We start from the raw sequence: 17,520 nt of genomic DNA on the forward strand, positions 1-17,520 counted from the left end.
CTTCCCTCCCTTCCTTCTTCCTTCCTTCCTTTTCTCTTTCTTCAGCCGCCTCTGCAGCATATGGAAGTTCCTAGACCAGGGGTCAAATCACAGCTACAGCTGCTGGCCTATGCCACAGCCACAGTAACAAGATATCTGAGCCACATCTATAGCCTATGTTGCTTGTGGCAATGACGGATACTTAACTACCGAGGGAGGCCAGGGATCCAACTCACATCCTCACAGACACTATATCAGGTTCTCAGCCCCTTGAGTCACAAAGGGAACTCCTTTTTCTTCCCCTACTTAATGTTTCTTTATTCCTCTCCCAAAGAACTCCCAGACCCTCCCTCACTTTGTTGAAGGCTGAACCTTCTCCAGGTTGCTCAGTTCTGGTGTCTCCCCTGCCAAAGGAACTGCCAGGCTTCTGGGCTGGGTTTGGTCCCCTCTTAGTGCTCACTCAGTCCCCACATTCCTTGCAGTGGCCACATTCTAGAATGGTAATTTTTATATTTCCTTTGCCAACTCAGTCTCACAGGTAAAGCATCCTCCAAAGCAGTTTAATCACTTCTTAATCTAAGCTTTTACCATTTACTGAATCTCTAGAGAGTTAGGCTTGCCCACCCAGCTAACACTCTGCTCCCATGTGAGAGCTGCCAGATGCTGCTGTAATTGGATAAAATACACTGCCCTAAACAACTGGTCAGACATGTAGCCATGGAAGTTCCATAATTACATCTAGCCACTAAGAAAAAGCTTGTAGAAACTACCACTGGTGGCTTAAATAATTATCTGCTGCTTGAAATGAAAATCATCCTGGAGATTTAAGGGACAAAGGAGCCCATGACAATTGTTCTTACACTCATATGCAGACAACATGGAACTGTGGTACGGTTACAGGGGAAAAAAACAACAACAACTATGAAATCTATGTTAGCTTCGTTTCTCATTTCTTTAAAAGCATGTGTGTGTGTGTGTGTGCGTGCGTGTGCGCGCGCGCCTGCGCTCATGTGTTTTGGGGAATAAGGAGGAGTGTGTCCTGCCTAGTTTACAGGAGTTATTGGGAGTATTAAACGTGAGATATATTTGGCAGCACCCTACAACTGCAGGATGATAAATATTTTAAAGTTTCTTATTCCTCGATCACCCAAATACAACAGGTCATGAGTTTTATGCTGGTTTAGAAAAACACTTTTGCTTTTCCTATTGCTAGAACAATCAATTGTACACTGTAGGAGCAAGGCCTGGGAAGATTTTAATGATAGAAATGTGCTATGGTGTTGATCGCAGAAAATCTTTTCCTAGGATTTTCTTAGGACCATTTTCATTAGCTTTTCTGACTCCTTTGAAAAACTAGCCCATAGGTTAGGAGTTTCCCAGGCTCCGCCCCCACCAATCCTACAAATTTTAGAAGATTTAGAGGACTGGATCCGGGACCTTCTATACATAAAAAGAACCAGAATTTGCAATGCTGTTTAAAAGTTGTAAGTCAGGGCAGGAGTCTCTGGGCATATTTCTGCCCAGGTTAGTCCTCAGTCCGTCCAGCCCTACTTTGCCTTCTCCCTGTGGCTGGCTGAACCACAGACCAGAGGTTGTACGTGACAAGAAGGCTTCTTTTATCTCTTCCAGCGCTTCCACGGCCCTCTCCTACCACCGCCACCCGGTTCTCTTCCCGTGGGACCCGCCCTTCTGGCGGCGGTGGATTCTTTTATCTCCCGGGTGCGCCCCTGCAGGCGGCGATAGGAGACAGAACTACAGCTCCCGGCATCCCCCGCCTCCCGCCTGCCGCTGGCAAGCCGACCCGGTAGTAGCTCTTCTCCCGCAAAAGTTCCTTCACCCGGCGCTGCTCGCTCTTTAGGACCCCAGGGAGCACAAGGGCCGCTCTCTGGGAGGCGGGCACTGTCCGGGGTGACAGCGCGGGAGCGGGGCTATGCACTTGGGCGGGCTGAGCGCGGGCCCCTGCTGGCGTGCGGCGCGTGCCGGCTGCGGAGAGCTAAGCGCTTGGTCCCGGCGCTATGCTGTGGGACGCCTCTGCCGGCCGCCTGGCACCACTTGCCCCCAGCAGAGCCGCGGGCTGGGGCACGGCCCCACGACGGGAGGCAGCCCCCGGCTGAGGACCGGGGTGGCGGCGGGGCTAGCGGGGCTGGCAGGGCTGGCCGCTGCCGCCTTCGGGCAGGTGGAGCGTGCGGAGATGGTGCGCAAGAGCTCGGGGACGCCGAGCACCTTGCCCGGGAAACCGGAGGAAGACGACGACGAACTAGCCCGCCGCTGCAGCTGCTTCATGGCCCCGCCTGTGACTGACCTGAGCGAGCTGCGGACTAGGCCGGAGGACATGAAAACCAAGATGGAGCTGTTGATACTGGAGACCCAGGCCCAGGTGTGCCAGGCGTTGGCACAGGTGGATGGGGGTGCCCGCTTCTCTGTGGATCGGTGGGAGAGGAAAGAAGGTGAGGAGGTCGGCCCCTAGAGGGAGGTGGAGATAGGGAAAAGAGGTCAGGCTGGTAGTAAATGACTCAGAATAGGGGATGGAAGTAAGGAAAGGGTACCTGTAACAGCCTTTGCTGGGTTAAAAGGGACACAGTTAAAAAGACTGACACTGACAGGGTCATCAGCCCTCAGCTTGGATTTGTGGACCTAGATCGGCTGTCACTCTAGTACTGGACATTTTTTAAATCTTCTCAATTTTATAATGGCATTTTCCGTAGAAATCAGTAGGTCGCTTTTAGCCAACAAACTTGGATGTCCTAGGTTGTAATTGAGCATAGATTTTTTTTCACATTTCATCTGCTTCTCTGGGTGCGTTTACCCTATCTCCTTTGGAGCTGGGAAAAAAAAAAAAAGCTAGCTCCTCTTTACTAAGTGTAAGCCGGTCTCTGGTCTCCTCCAGCTGAGGGAGTTACTGTGTCCTTATGTCCTTTCCCCAGGTTGTGCAAGAAGTATTTGATTCAGCTTGTCAGTAGTTCTGCCAGATGCGCCATCAGATTGCCTGCCAGGAAAATCTTTACCTCCACTGGCAAAATACTTCAGTATTAAAACCAAGTTTTTACAGAGTCCTATATTCATGACCATGTTATTGCCTATGCAGTGGAACCCTACATCTTGGTCATAAATTTAAAGTATTTCTGATTCTTCTTACCTGGGAATACTAACAACAACTTCTCATTAGCTGATTTTGGGCTGTGATATGCCACATTTATTTTATTATTTTATTTTTTTTGCTTTTTAGGGCTGCACCTGTGGCATATGGAGGTTCCCAGGCTAGAGGTTGAATCGGAGCTGCCACTGCTGGTTTACACCTCAGCTGCAGCAATGTGGAATCTGACCCGAGTCTTCAACCTACCCCACAGCTCATGGCAATGCCGGATCCTTAACCCACTGAGCAAGGCCAGAGATTGAACCCGCATCTTCATGGATACTAGTTGGGTTTGTTAATGCTGAGCCACAATGGGAACTCCCCAAACATTTATTTTAAATGAAATTAAATCTGGTTTTCCATTTTGTAATATTTTTAAGACTGTTGAACCAATTCACAACTGTAAATACTAGACTAGCTGTGTGACCTTCAGCAGTTACTTTTTTTGTGCCTGTTTCCTCATCTATGAAATGAGATTATGAATAATGCATAAACGTATTCTAGGAATAAAATAAGTTGAATATATGTGAAGTACTGAAAATTGTTTGACACTTAGAATGCATTGAGACAATAGTTTGGGCCACTTGCTAGCTGTGTGTTTTTGGAGGTGTTTTGCTTTTTGGTGCCTCAGTTTTCTCATTTGAAATATACAGGTGTTGTACTGGATCATCTTATGTCCCATCCAGCTCTAAAAATTCTTAGAAATAAAATAAGCCAGACATGAAGTTTCATGAAACAACTGCTCTTGTGCTAACTCTAATGTCTTAAAAAACAAACCATCATCTAAAGCGCAGATACTTAAATGTTAATGTGTGTCTCACTCAGTTTAAGCTTCTGAACCCCTTAAGCATTCAAATATTTACTGTTTTTTAATTACCTGTAAACAAAATTAAAAGGCAAAAGAGCACACTGAGAAAAAAAAAAAAACATTTGAAACAATATGGTGCTCCTAAATTTGGTAAAAACAGAACTCCCTTCAAATATACTCATTCCTGTTTTTATTTTATTTATTTATTTATTTGACTTTTTTTTAGGGCCTCACACATGGCATATGGAGGTTCCCAGGCAAGGGGTTTAATCGGAGCTGTTGCCACCGACCTACGCCAGAGCCACAGCAACGCCAGATCCGAACAGTATCTGTGACCTACACCACAGCTCATGGCAACGCCGGATCCTTAACCCACTGAGCAAGGCCAGGGATTGAACTGAAACCTCATGGTTCCTAGTTGGATTCGTTAGCTACTAAGCCATGACGGGAACTCCTCATTCCTGTTTTTAATCTTAACTTTTTCTCTTATCCAGTCAATGCCATTCTGGACAGTGTTATTTGAAGGTAAACTTTTCCAGTGATTGATTTTAGATGATGACATAAGGGTGTAGACAAAATGGTGGAGTAGGGTGTTAAAATATTCACCTGCTGTCAGTAGCAACTGTCAGAGCTAAGCTGGTTATCTAATTTTATTGTACTTAAAAATTATAAATATACTGGTATTGTGGAAGATTTGGAAAATAGAGGGGGGAAATAACTCCTAATCCCACCTTCATGTAACAGTTGTTTTTAATTTTTCATGTACCCTTACATTCTCTCCTCATTTTACATTGCTATAAACAGGAGGTGGTGGCATCAGCTGTGTACTTCAAGACGGGCATGTTTTTGAAAAGGCTGGGGTGAGCATTTCTGTCGTTCATGGAAATCTTTCTGAGGAAGCAGCAAAACAAATGAGAAGCAGAGGAAAAATGCTGAAGACAAAAGATGGTAAATCAGACAATCTCACAGCCTTTAATAGCCCTGCAAAACTCTTCTCCCCATAAGTTTTATTGATAAAATAAATATTGCTTCTGTAAAATTACATTTGGGTGCCTATGCCAGATGAACATGTTCACAATTACTTTTTAAGAATTATATTTTGAGACAAATTAAAAAGTAGGCTTACAATTCCCTAGTAGTCTAGTAGGTTAAAGATTTGGCATTGTCACTCTTGTGGCCCAGGATTCGGTCCCTGCTGTTGCATGGATTCGGCCCCTGGCCCTGGAACTTCTGCATGCCACAAAAAACAAAACAAACAACAGTCTTTGAAATTTGATTCAGAAACCATATTGGAGTTAATTTGTGTCAAGTCAGGTGATGGAGTGCAGCTCACTATGTGTTTTACTTTCCAGGTAAACTACCATTTTCTGCTATGGGTGTGAGCTCTGTTATCCACCCCAAGAATCCTCATGCTCCTACTATCCATTTCAACTACAGATACTTTGAAATCGAAGAAGCCGATGGTAAGGGTCTCTGGAGCCGTAGAAAGTATTCTTAAGCAAAATATGTATTTTAAAACAGATTGGGGGCCTAACATCCAAATCACAACAAATACAGTCTGAACCACGTTTTTCAGAAGGCATGTGAAGTCTTATTCCTTGGCAGGTGCAATAGATTATGCATTAGATGTGAAAAGTGAAAGTGGTATTGGCCGGAGTCTGATGTCCCCATATTTCCTCCAACATACAAGGAATGATTGGATGAACCCAAACTTAAAGTGTACATGGGGTTCTTTGAAAATACAAATTCATGACATCCAAAGGAAAGCCTCATGTGCAAGGTTAAGCTGACACTGAGAACTTGCTTTTGGAAAATATCTTCCAAATGTGTTGCTTTGCCAGTCACCAGTGCATTATCAGTGGGCTTAAGATGATCATGGTTGGTTATGTTGGTCTAGGTCCACCCTGAGTTTTCCATTGGCTGGGCCAGCTGTTACCCTGACAGAGCCCCTGGGCAGTGGATGCCACTCCTGTTGGTGTCTCTGCAGGTGATGGCATTTAAAACAGTGTATTTAACTTTTCCTTTTGAATAATGTGCTGCATCTCAAAGTTTACATCAGAATCACATGTCTTGATTTGGTAGGTAACAAGCAGTGGTGGTTTGGTGGTGGATGTGACCTTACCCCAACATACTTGAACCAAGAGGATGCAGTCCATTTTCATAGGACTCTAAAGGAGGCTTGTGACCAGCATGGTCCAGATCTCTACCCCAAATATAAAAAATGGTAAGTAAAAGTATTGAACTTGACCTCTAAAGTGTTTTCCATTCCTTCTGTAGGTCCTAAAGGCACTACTATGTATCTTTTTCAACTTAGGAAGGTTGAACTATTCTTTGCCCACCAGAAGTGAGATATCAGTCTTAAGTAGTTTTAATAAGTCACTTTCTTAGGAATATTTGAATATCTATGATAAAAATTGGATAGCAGCATCTTTTTTGATCACAGATGATAAACTTGAAGGTGATGTATGTCTGAGAATCAGAGACTTTTAATACTAGAGGGGATATTAAATTCTCATCCCACATGAGGATTATCATCTTGATTGTTGCCATGAGAATGTTTTAGGGCATAGGAAGGGATGGAGAACAATTAGGAGAGATGCAAATACACTGGGGATTTTGGACAAGGAGAAAAGTAGGATGGCAAACTTTGTGAAAGTTTCTTGTGAAAGAAACTCTAATGATTAAGAAAAGAATTGTGAGGAGACCAAGATATTTGGTAGATGTGAAATGAAGTCTGTACAGAGGTTGTAGTAAGAATAAAGTATTCAGCACTGCTTGGAGCTACTTGTCATTCTAGAAAAAAGAGAAACAGAAATGGTTTGGGTTTTTTGTTTGTTTTGGCTTTGCTTCTAGAGCAAATATTTTTGGAATCTTGATGTCATTTATGAAGAATAGAGAGTTTAGCTTTTAAATCCTCCAAAAAGATAAGACAGTAAGTAATCTCCTTTTGATTTGATATTATCCCTGAAAACTGCACAGCCATGGACACAGAGATGTAAGAAGGGTTGTTTTCCTCTTACAAATGAGTTCCTTTCAGGAGGAGGATTTGTGGGGTAGACTTTCTCTTTTTTTTTTTGTTTCCTTTTATTGCTGTTACTGAAGGACTTTATCTAAATAATATTAATAAAATATTTAGGATGCAGGATAGCTAAAAAGTGTTTAGTTTGAGTATTTAGTAAATCTCATAATTTCATAATCTCATGAAGGGATTAAATAATATAAATTAGTTAAAGGTGGCTTTACAGCCTTGCTCACGACATAATTTAACTCTGTCCATAAAATGTACCTGTGAAGAAAAGCCATGAAGTCATAATCAAGGTGAATAAAGTGAATTATACCAGTACATTGGTTCTAGGGATTTGTATCTGCTCCCTCCCCCCCGTCCCCCATTTTAAAAAAACTTTAAGCTATTAATGCCTTTTTTTTTTTTTTTTTTTTTTTTTTTTGCTTTTTTAGGGCTGAACCTACAGCACATGGAAGTACCCGGGCTAGAGGTTGAATCGGAACTGCAGCTGCCGGTCTACACAGCACCTCACAGCAACGCCAGATCCCCTCACTGAGTGAGGCCAGGGATTGAACCCAAGACCTCATGGATACTAGTCAGGTTCTTCACCCACTGAGCCTCAACAGGAACTCCAAGGCTATTTTTAACACAGCAGTTGCAGTAACTTTTAGCTTTTGTTTGTACGATTTTTCTATTTACAGACCCTCATTTATAGAGATCATGAAAAGAACTATTTCCACAATGTAAACTGTTCTACAAAGTTAACAATTAGAAAGTGACTTAGGAAATCTGCTCTATTGGGCACAGACAGGGGGAGACTCAAGCACAGGTTGATAGTGTGCTGGCTCGCAAGGGCAACCTTTAATGTTCTGAAGACTCTAATTCTCTGAACATTTCCTTCCACCAGCCCTTCTCTGAGTCATGCATGCTACTGAGCCATCAAATCTATTGCTGCAAGAGACTTTAGGGATAATTTACTGTGAACCTTCCTTTGGTGAATAAGAACTGATTCAGCCAGCTTAGGGGTTGGCACCCAGTCATGGGCCTGGTTTTGGTCATTGTGGTAGAGGATTCCTGCCTCTTGCAAAAGCAGCAGTGCTTCTGAGGGCAACAGCATCATTAAGAAATACAGTATTTGTAGTGGGCTCTGTTTTTCTTTTCAGTAAAGATCTTAGAGTGCTACTTCTTTAGATAGATATGTTAAATTGCTTACTTGCTTTGCAGATAAAAGTATGAACATTTTCTGTGGTTGATGATAGTTGCAGGAAATCTGTCTAAAGCCCTAATTACATTTTCAGACTTGGACAAAAAGTAAGGGCGCTATGCTGGCATTGGTTAAGGAAAGTGCTCTAAGCTAAAACGCTCACATTGATTTTCATGTCTTTTTTTTTTTTTTTTTTCTTCTGCTTTTGGTCTCTGCTTTGGCCTTGCTCTGTTTTCCAGGTGTGATGATTACTTTTTTATAGCCCACCGTGGGGAGCGGAGAGGCATTGGTGGTATCTTTTTTGATGACCTTGACTCTCCATCCAAGGAGGAGGTATTCCGATTTGTGCAGAGCTGTACCCAGGCCATCATTCCTTCTTATATTCCCCTTGTGAAAAAGCACTGTAATGACTCCTTCACCCCCCAGGAGAAGTTGTGGCAGCAGCTCCGGAGAGGACGGTGAGTTAGCAATGGAGAATGAACTGTCTCATTGCATAATTCAGGAAGTACGGAGAATGTGGAGCAGCCATAATAATAATGGTTATAATATAATAGAGGTGCTGTGTTGTCTTAGACAGATACTTTGTCAGAGTTGTGTTAATACTCTAATTTCTTTTCATAGCTAGATGAATGTTAAATGAATTAAAAACATTGTGTAAAATAGTATTATAAAAAGAGCAAAGTTTGTCTATACCGTAGTTACTTATATTAAGCATGTACTAAGTATTTGCTGAATTTAATTCAGCTGATTTCTTGTAGTTTGTCTTCTAAAAATACCTTCTGGCCTTTAGGCCGAGATAGGGTTATCATGTCATGTTTTTGCTGCTTTGTAAATTTGGAGTCACACCTTTTTTCATTTATCTTTAGGTTTTCATGGGAGTTGTTATAATGAAAATAATTTTAGAAATTGTTTACACTTAATATTTACTAACTATGGAATTATTAATATGTGCTGGCCACTGTGTTAGGGAGTTTGCAATGAATGCTCATCACAAACCTGTGAGATTGGTGTAATTATCATCATCTTACAGATGAATGAACTTGGTTTCAGCAAAGTCAGTCCCTTGCCTGAGTTTACAGAGCTGGTAAATAAATAGAAGATCCCAGATGTGCAACCAGGTCATGACTTCAGAACTTACAGATTCACTTAGACATGAAGGAAGTTAAGTAGTTCATGTGTCTGACCATGGTGCTTACCTTAGCCACCTTGCTGTGTGCACAGCCCTTGGTGAGCTCGGTTGGGTGACCAGGGTGAGATCATTTTCAGCTAGGGTGTGATTGTGAATCAGCTCTGGTTACTTACTCTTCCAGCTCACATCAGTTGCTCATTTTCATTTTTTTTTCAGCCTTGAAAATAATTTTTATTTTAGTTTTTTATTTTTTTAAGCTTTTTATTAATTTATTTATTTTTTCCCACTGTACAGCAAGGGGATCAAGTTATCCTTACGTGTATACATTTTTCCCCCACCCTTTGTTCTGTTGCAACATGAGTATCTAGACATAGTTCTCAATGCTACTCAGGAGGATCTCCTTGTAAATCTCATTTTCATTTTTTTTTTTTTTTTTTTTTTTTTTGTCTTTTTGTTGTTGTTGTTGTTGTTGCTATTTCTTGGGCCACTCCCGCGGCATATGGAGGTTCCCAGGCTAGGGGTTGAATCGGAGCTGTGGCCACCAGCCTACGCCAGAGCCACAGCACCGCGGGATCCGAGCCGCGTCTGCAACCTACACCACAGCTCATGGCAACGCCGGATCGTTAACCCACTGAGCAAGGGCAGGGACCGAACCCGCAACCTCATGGTTCCTAGTCGGATTCGTTAACCACTGCGCCACGACGGGAACTCCTTTTTTTTTTTTTTTTTTTTTTTTTTTTTGTCATTTTCATTTTAATTGCATGTGCCCTACTAGTAGGTCCATGGCTATACAATGGATTTCCTCATTTATGTTAATTCTGTCTCAGGCATATGAAGCTAATGCTCTAAAAAGGTCAACTTAGATGATGTTCCAAATCTAAAGATAAATGTTTGCTGTTTATCTTTTCTTAGAACTGCCTGTGCTTGATTGCTCCCTATTTATAAACTTGGGAAAAATGAGAATCAAGTTTCCGTTAGAATTTTCTTAACGCATTTGTTTTAGGACTTTTTTTTTTCCATCCCTTGATTTCGCAAATACACCTTTAGAACTCCTTTCCTTTCACTTGACATTTATCATGTGCCTCCTATGACTTGGCCCTATGCTGGGGAAAGAAGCTCACAGCTGAGTGGGGAAGACTATCCTAAGAGGATAATTTACAACTCTGTGGAAAGTGCAGTGTTCTGTGTTTTGTATAGGTTTTGCAAAGCCACATTATAATTTTGCATAAGGTTTCATATGCAAAGCCGGCCGGTTATGTGAATACTAATGAGGTAAAGCCTTCAAAACGCCTTAGACATGGGAGTAATGTTTTGTTTTGTTTTTATTATTAATTGACAACATATTTTGAAAGTTCCATTTGTGTGTATCAATGCATGTTCATGAGTTTTGAATTAGGCAGAAGTGTGGGGTGTTAGGTTAATTTTCTGTGGTGCGGTGGGCGACTGTACTTTCAAAGGGAGGTTTCTTCTGCCACTTTTATCTTTGGGCCTTAACACGGCAGTCAGCTCTGGGGCCTGAGATAACCCCAGCTCTTTGCTGTGGTTATCGGCCGTCTTCACTTTCTTACACGGCACTCATAACCTAATATCTGTATTACTCTTCCCCACTTCCTCCTGCCCTAACATGACTTTCCCCTGCAGTGGTCAGGCTGCTTCCATTTTGACTTTACAGCCTCTTCCTTGGCAATCTCAGTCTCCTGTCCTCAGTTACTACTCTTCTCTCCCCAGACCTTGAACCTCTAGTCTTCTTTTTCATAGGAGGACAGAAACTAAAGATCTTTAACTTGTTTGGTTGCATTTTGGGAAAGTAAAACAGGACACAACTTAGATATTAGTTAAATTGAAGGGAATGGTTAAGGTTCATAGTTTACAGGTGCTCAGGGGGATAGATATATGGAAAGGATCAGGAAGATTAGATCTAAGCAAAACCTGGTGGGAGTCAAAGGCTAACGGAAAGAGAGGAGCATTGTTCGCTCAAAACAGGAAAGCAGCACAGGGATCTTGCAGAAGCTCACCTTTGAGCTCCTTACAGGGGGCTTCGAAAAATACATCAGTACAAATAGAGAATCAGAGCCATCTTTTTTTTTTCTTTCTGTCTTTTTAGGGCCTCACCCGTGGCATATGGAGGTGCCCAGGCTAGGAGTCTAATCGGAGCTGTTGCTACCAGCCTACACCACAGCTACAGCAATGCCAGATCCGAGCCGTGTCTTTGACCTACACCACAGCTCACAGCAATGCTGGATCCTTAACCCCCTGAGCGAGGCCAGGGATCGAACCCGAAACCTCATGATTTCTAGTCGGATTTGTTTCTGCTGTTCCACGCCAGGAACTCCTGAGAAGAGACCCTTTTGCAAAGGATCTCATGTTGTTAAAGGCAATGGCAGGTGTTTAAGCTAGACAGAGTTTAAATATGACTCCGGCAATTGATGCAAAGCTAACATCCTTAACTAGGTTTTAGTTGATATTAAAGATATTTTTCTAAGAAAATAAAACTGAGCACTGCAACTCAATCACTGCTACCTTTTATTATGACATTTGCTATTGATCTGCAGGAAGACTGAATTATATGATTGCTTATTAATGCTGTTAACTATTTTAAGAGAAGGAAATATCTAGACCGTATTGGTAATTATTAATAGATTTCTATTATCTGTACTTGGCTTTTCATTCCAAGAGTTTTACACTGTCCTAGTACATGTGAGTTATTAGCAGTGAAATGAAGTCTCTGGTTCTGAAGCATCTCAGACTGTAGGGGAGGGCCAGAAAGAGCTTTTCTGTCCTTTTCTTAAGTGTTTTTGTGTCTTCAGGTTCTAAGCTTTGTGTTCATTCAGTTTATTTATTGGAAAACATAACCTTGTTGTTTCGTAACTGCTCTATGTAGAGGCCGAATCTATATCCTATTGTCTGTTGGATATAATGCCCTTTTATTTATTCCTGTCCAGATGGAGAAAACTCAGCTGACTAGAGTGTCCCTGTGCCAACTCCAGCTGATTGGGGGTGGGTGGTGGGAAGATGCTCCCTGCCCCTTTAAGTATTTGTTATGGACTAAGCTTGGAAAGAGTTTACTCAGCCAGCCCTTAATGTTATTTGATGTCTTTATGTCAGGTATGTAGAATTTAACCTGCTGTATGATCGAGGTACAAAGTTTGGCCTCTTCACTCCAGGATCCAGAATTGAAAGCATCTTGATGTCTTTACCTTTAACTGCCCGGTAAGACAAACTCATCCTAATAATTATTCCTCACCCCACCCCCAGTCCTCTAAACCCCCACAAACGTGAACATTGACACTACAAATTTCTCATTAATTTTGACTTTGCTGCCTTTATAAGAAAATAATAGGCACACAGTTAAGGAAAATCAAATTGGTTTTTTTAAGTGGTGGCAGGATAAATGATAGGGTTTATGTGTCAGAGCAAGGAAGGGGTAGAGGGAGTGAGAAGGGTAGGGTGTATGGTGGTGTCTAGGGTGTCAGATTGACCTTCCCTATTTGGTAATTTTCTCGGAAGAGCTATGGGTGAGGCAGATTTATACGAACATCTCAGTTTTTTATAAACTTAATTTTATTCAAAATGATTGCACGTGTGGGGAAATGTCGTTCTCTGAAGCATTAAGCTTATGTGAAAGTATGAGGGATCAATTCAGATTCTTGGCTTTCTCTTTGCACGCACTTTGCGTGCTGCTTTGGTGAGCTTCTGTAAAGGTTAATGGAATCTCTGGGGAGTTTTAAAGTGTATTTATGTCGGTGCTATTAGGTTAATAAAGACCTACAGTTGGCTTTTTTTGGCTATGAGAAAGTGAGAATGGTGTGCGTCCAGAGTAAAATAGAAAAGATCAGAAAAAAGCATATTACTGTCGGTTTTAGAAGAGCTAGAGTCTTCTTTTCTCCATGCATTTGTGTCCAAATAAGAACTGACTACTGGCTGGACTGAAGGTCTCTCTGCCTTGCTGCATTCTGCTGTCCAGATCAAGCCTTGGGAGATCAATACCCAACATGTTTAGAATAGCATTGGCTCTGCCCTCGTTTAACTAGTATTCTTGGAATCTCATGTCCTGGGAAGCTCAGGCACATAACTGTTAGATGTTCCCACTGCCCTAGAGGCAAAATGTGATTAAAAAGTAGAAATGAGTTTTTAAGGCCTCAGGTAGTCTACCTGATCACAGCTGGCCTCTAATTGTAATGCGCATTCCAAGCTTCAGATGTGGGTGGGTTAAAAGTCAGTCCCTTGCTGAATTGAATAACATTAACACAACAGGTCATTCTTAACTTCTTAAAGTCTGCACCAGGGATCTGCAAACTTAAAGCGTCTGGACAAATCTAGGTCCACTTGTGATGTGTTTATGCATAGCCCTTGAGCTAAGAATGGAATTTACATTTTTAAAGGATTATTAAAAACAAAAAAGAACTATATAAAAGGACTATTCAATATGTATGTGGCCCCCAAAGCCCAAAATATTTAGTATGTGGCTCTTTACAGGAAAAGTTTGCCAACCCCCAGTCTAAACCATCATTTGCCAGATTTCATCCTACATCTTGACCATTTTGACCATACTTGTATGTTTGTATGTAATCTGAGGCATTAATTAAATTTTATATATTTATACTGATAGTATTTATTATCTTATTTTTCCAAGACAATTAAAGACAAACCAGTATTGTTGTCACAAATAGAAAGTAACACATTCAAATAAGTACATGAGTTATTAAGCTAAAAAAAGTTTGCCATGGATCATCTGAAGTTCTATACTTCATAAAACCCTGGTTTATAGTGAAAGTATATTTTAGCTCTGGAATATGAATGTTAGCCGAAGTATGCCCAGGAATTATTAAGAAACTTGATTTCTTTAGCAGCAAATATTTTTTAAAAGATTTTTTTTTTTTTACTCCTCTAGAATTTTTCATTTATTTTAGATAAAGAGGTACGCGTGCTATTTTTTTAAATGCTGTTACATATTTGTTTTTCTTTTGGATCTGCATAGATGGGAGTACATGCATTCACCCTCAGAGAACTCCAAAGAAGCTGAAATTCTGGAAGTTCTGCGCCATCCGAGGGACTGGGTGCATTGATGCAGGCAGAGCAGCCTTCCTGGGGTTTGGGGACACACAGTGTGTACCCCCACTCCACTGACCGGCATCACCACCACCACTGTGTGGCACGTAGTAGTTTCCTGTGTCTTAGAGCGCCGGTCTTCTCCACCCTGGAGTCTGCCTCTTTGACAGGTGGTGAAATGTAATTTAAGCATCACAAGGTTCTCTTGGTTGCTGTTGGTGATGGGTTGGTGAGATGACAGCTGTCAGAATCAATTGGTTGATATAAAAAACTCATTTATACCTTTGGAATCATTTTATATGACTAGTTTACAAACAATGACATAGAGTGTACAAGAATTGGTCAAGGGGATCTAAATACTACAGTTTGTATAGGAAACGTCTTATGTTATTTTTGTTTCATATATGTTTTAAAGGTTTAGTTTCTGCCACATAAATCTGTTGTGGAATAAATTTTATTTTCCTTAATTCAGTGAGACTTACTAGTAATTTTAGAATGCAACTGGAAATGAAGGTAAAAACTTCACTTTGTCATTACTGAAGTTTTCTTCAGTCATTGATCATAATTTTTATACCTTTCTCTAGAGATCGTAATATTATAAAATATTCATCTTTATAATGATAGGTATTTAGAAACACTTGAAATGTTCTTAATCTCTGTGTTACAATGGAATGATTACCTGTAGTTGTTAACTCTAAAGTGACATCACCGTTATTTAAACAAGAGACATTAAGTTGTAATGTTTAGGAACTACAATTTGTTGATGTTGGGGTTCTCTGTACCTTTGAATGTGAAAGCTTATAACCTTGGATTCTGATTTGTAAAGATTTCTGTTCCAGACATTTCTATATGGAGGTGTAGACTAAGAACAATCCTGGGGATGTGAATTTAGAAATGCTTCTCGTTAGGGAAATGAGAAATGTTTACTTCTTTAATTAAAGCAGACATGAGTATGAAAAGCACATAGGCATTTTACAAATATATTTCTTTGGAGATGGACTAATTGAAATTGTCCTTTTTAATAGAGATTCTATAACTCTTATTTTTGCTCTCGAGAAAATCACAACAAAGTTCTTAATAAGACTTCTTTGTTCATGTAGTAATATGAATGTATTTTATTCATACTATAATGAAGTTTGTAAGGAATAGAAAATCTTCCTACCTGTTATTAAGCATTATTTTGGAATATGTTGAATATATGATTGTATGGGATTCTAGGGCTAGAAAATGTATGAATTCTTCAGCTGTCTTACGAGATGCACTCATAAATTTTATTATGAAATATCACTAAGAAATGTTTGTGTTTTTCATTTTTTTTCCAGGATAATTGATATAGGGACGATAAATATTTCTTAGTACTAAAGCCATGGTCCCTCCTCATTCTTAGGTATTTTACCCAAGAAAAATAGAAGTTTTGTACTTGAATTTTCATAGCTTTATTCTCAATAGTCAAAATTTAGAAACACCAAAAATGCCCATCATCAGGTGAACAGATAAACAAATTATAATATATCCAGAGGTTAAAATACTCCTCAGCAATGAAAAGATAAATGCAACAATGTGACTGAATATCATAAACTCATTATGCCAAGTGAAAGAAGCACTCACTTATGGTTATATTACATGCATGAAAACGCAAGCAAGTCCAAACTCATAATGAGAGAAAACTGGGGTGATTGCTAGGGGCTGGGGAATTGCTTGTGAAAGGGAAGAAAAGAATATTTTGAGGCGACCGAAGTGTTCTATGTATTGATTGTTGCAGTGATTACCAGATGGTATACATTTATCGGAAGTCATTGAGCTTGATACTTAAAATCATGGAATTTTATTATGTGTATGATTTACATTTCAACAAAGCTGATTAAATGAAAAAAAAAAAAACCTCATAGTATTAAGCATATAGGAACAAATGTTCAAATCAACTTCAGTTTGCCTTTTACAGTAAAAAGTCCCTGTCATAGAGATCCTGCCAGCCTTTTTAGTTGTGTCTAGGGCTGTTAGGGTCTGGGCATTGGGCTAAGAAAAATTTCAGAAATTTTCTGTGCCTATCAGTTTTTCATACTCTTCAGTAATCATGTATGTTTCTTATAGATGATACTATGGGGGAAAAAAACCAGAATTTTATCACTATTTGAAAATCATTGTACTATTCAAAGTTAATTTCTGTTTCAAATTTGTATTGATGTCTAAGTCTGTTGGAGGTCCAGGGTACACTTCTAAATGCCTTGAACATCCAACTGCTGCTGTCTGCACATGTATGTTGGTCATCAGGGATGGGAATTTGGAGGGAGGAATATAAATGCTTTAGAGCAAATTTCTAACCACTACTTTATGTCCATCACTATACTCTGCTTACCTACCTATTCAACTGAGTAATGAGATAAAAACTTATGGATGTTAAAGAGCATCAGATGAGACTGCCAAATAATCTCTTTTTTTATGATTTATCCTTCCACAAGTTGTTTGCTGTTACAATTCATCAAGGCTGGAATCATCTGCAGGTGTTTTACTTATGCTTCTGTGCCTCAGCTAGGACAACTTGAAGGCCAGGCTCAGCTTGGACTAGCCCTAGTACCTATAGGTGGCTTAGAACAGACGTTTGGCCCAAAAGGCAGAGGCAGGTGCCTTTTGATCTAGTTGCAGTGGGTATGCAGTGTCACTTCCTTCACATTCCATTGCTTACAAATGAGTCACTAAGACCAGCTCCCAATTCAATGGGGAGGGAATTAGGCCCCATTCTCAATGGAAGGAGTGTCAAGGATTAGTGGTCATCTTCAAAACCACCTCATAGCCTTTCACACCTAAACCACAAAATAAACTCAGCATTCCCTCCTTCATTGTCCTGATTGAATCCCCTTGAGTCTACCTTTGAAATGTTTCATATTTCCTGCCTCTGTCCTCTGCCACTCGGGTCCCACATTCCCTCTCACCTGAATGTCTGCAATACCCTACCTGCCTGTGCTCACTCTGACCTCCTTTCTTGCCCTTCAGAATTGCTTTACTGAATCCCATTATTACTGACCTCCTCAAATCTTCTAAGCATCCTCTCCTCTAGAGAAAAGTTTCTAAACTCAACCTGACATTGAGAGCAATCCTCCATACGACCCCAGACCTCTCTTTTCAGCCTTATCTTCTACATTCCTTCCCTGCACTTCAGCCTCAAATTGAATGTCACCACTCTGCATTTTTCAGGACATTCCCTAAGTCTCTTCCA

At 40.6% G+C, this 17,520-nt stretch overlaps 1 protein-coding gene across 1 annotated transcript; it reads left to right on the forward strand.

The window, feature by feature from the left end:
* The first annotated feature begins 1,821 nt into the window (after positions 1 to 1,821).
* CPOX (coproporphyrinogen oxidase) lies at positions 1,822 to 15,593 on the forward strand. The gene is given in 7 exon segments (NM_001243844.1): positions 1,822 to 2,426; positions 4,725 to 4,868; positions 5,273 to 5,383; positions 6,003 to 6,144; positions 8,368 to 8,586; positions 12,363 to 12,467; positions 14,236 to 15,593. Coding segments are annotated over 7 exon segments (1,326 nt in total). The 5' UTR covers positions 1,822 to 1,909; the 3' UTR covers positions 14,324 to 15,593.
* Positions 15,594 to 17,520: the final 1,927 nt, after the last annotated feature.

Source organism: Sus scrofa, chromosome 13 (genome assembly GCF_054392235.1).
Source record: "Sus scrofa isolate SSC_HxYL_T2T_F1_AM1 chromosome 13, Sscrofa_HxYL_maternal_Yorkshire_Landrace_v2.0, whole genome shotgun sequence".
In the NCBI taxonomy this organism is placed as follows: Eukaryota; Metazoa; Chordata; class Mammalia; order Artiodactyla; family Suidae; genus Sus; species Sus scrofa.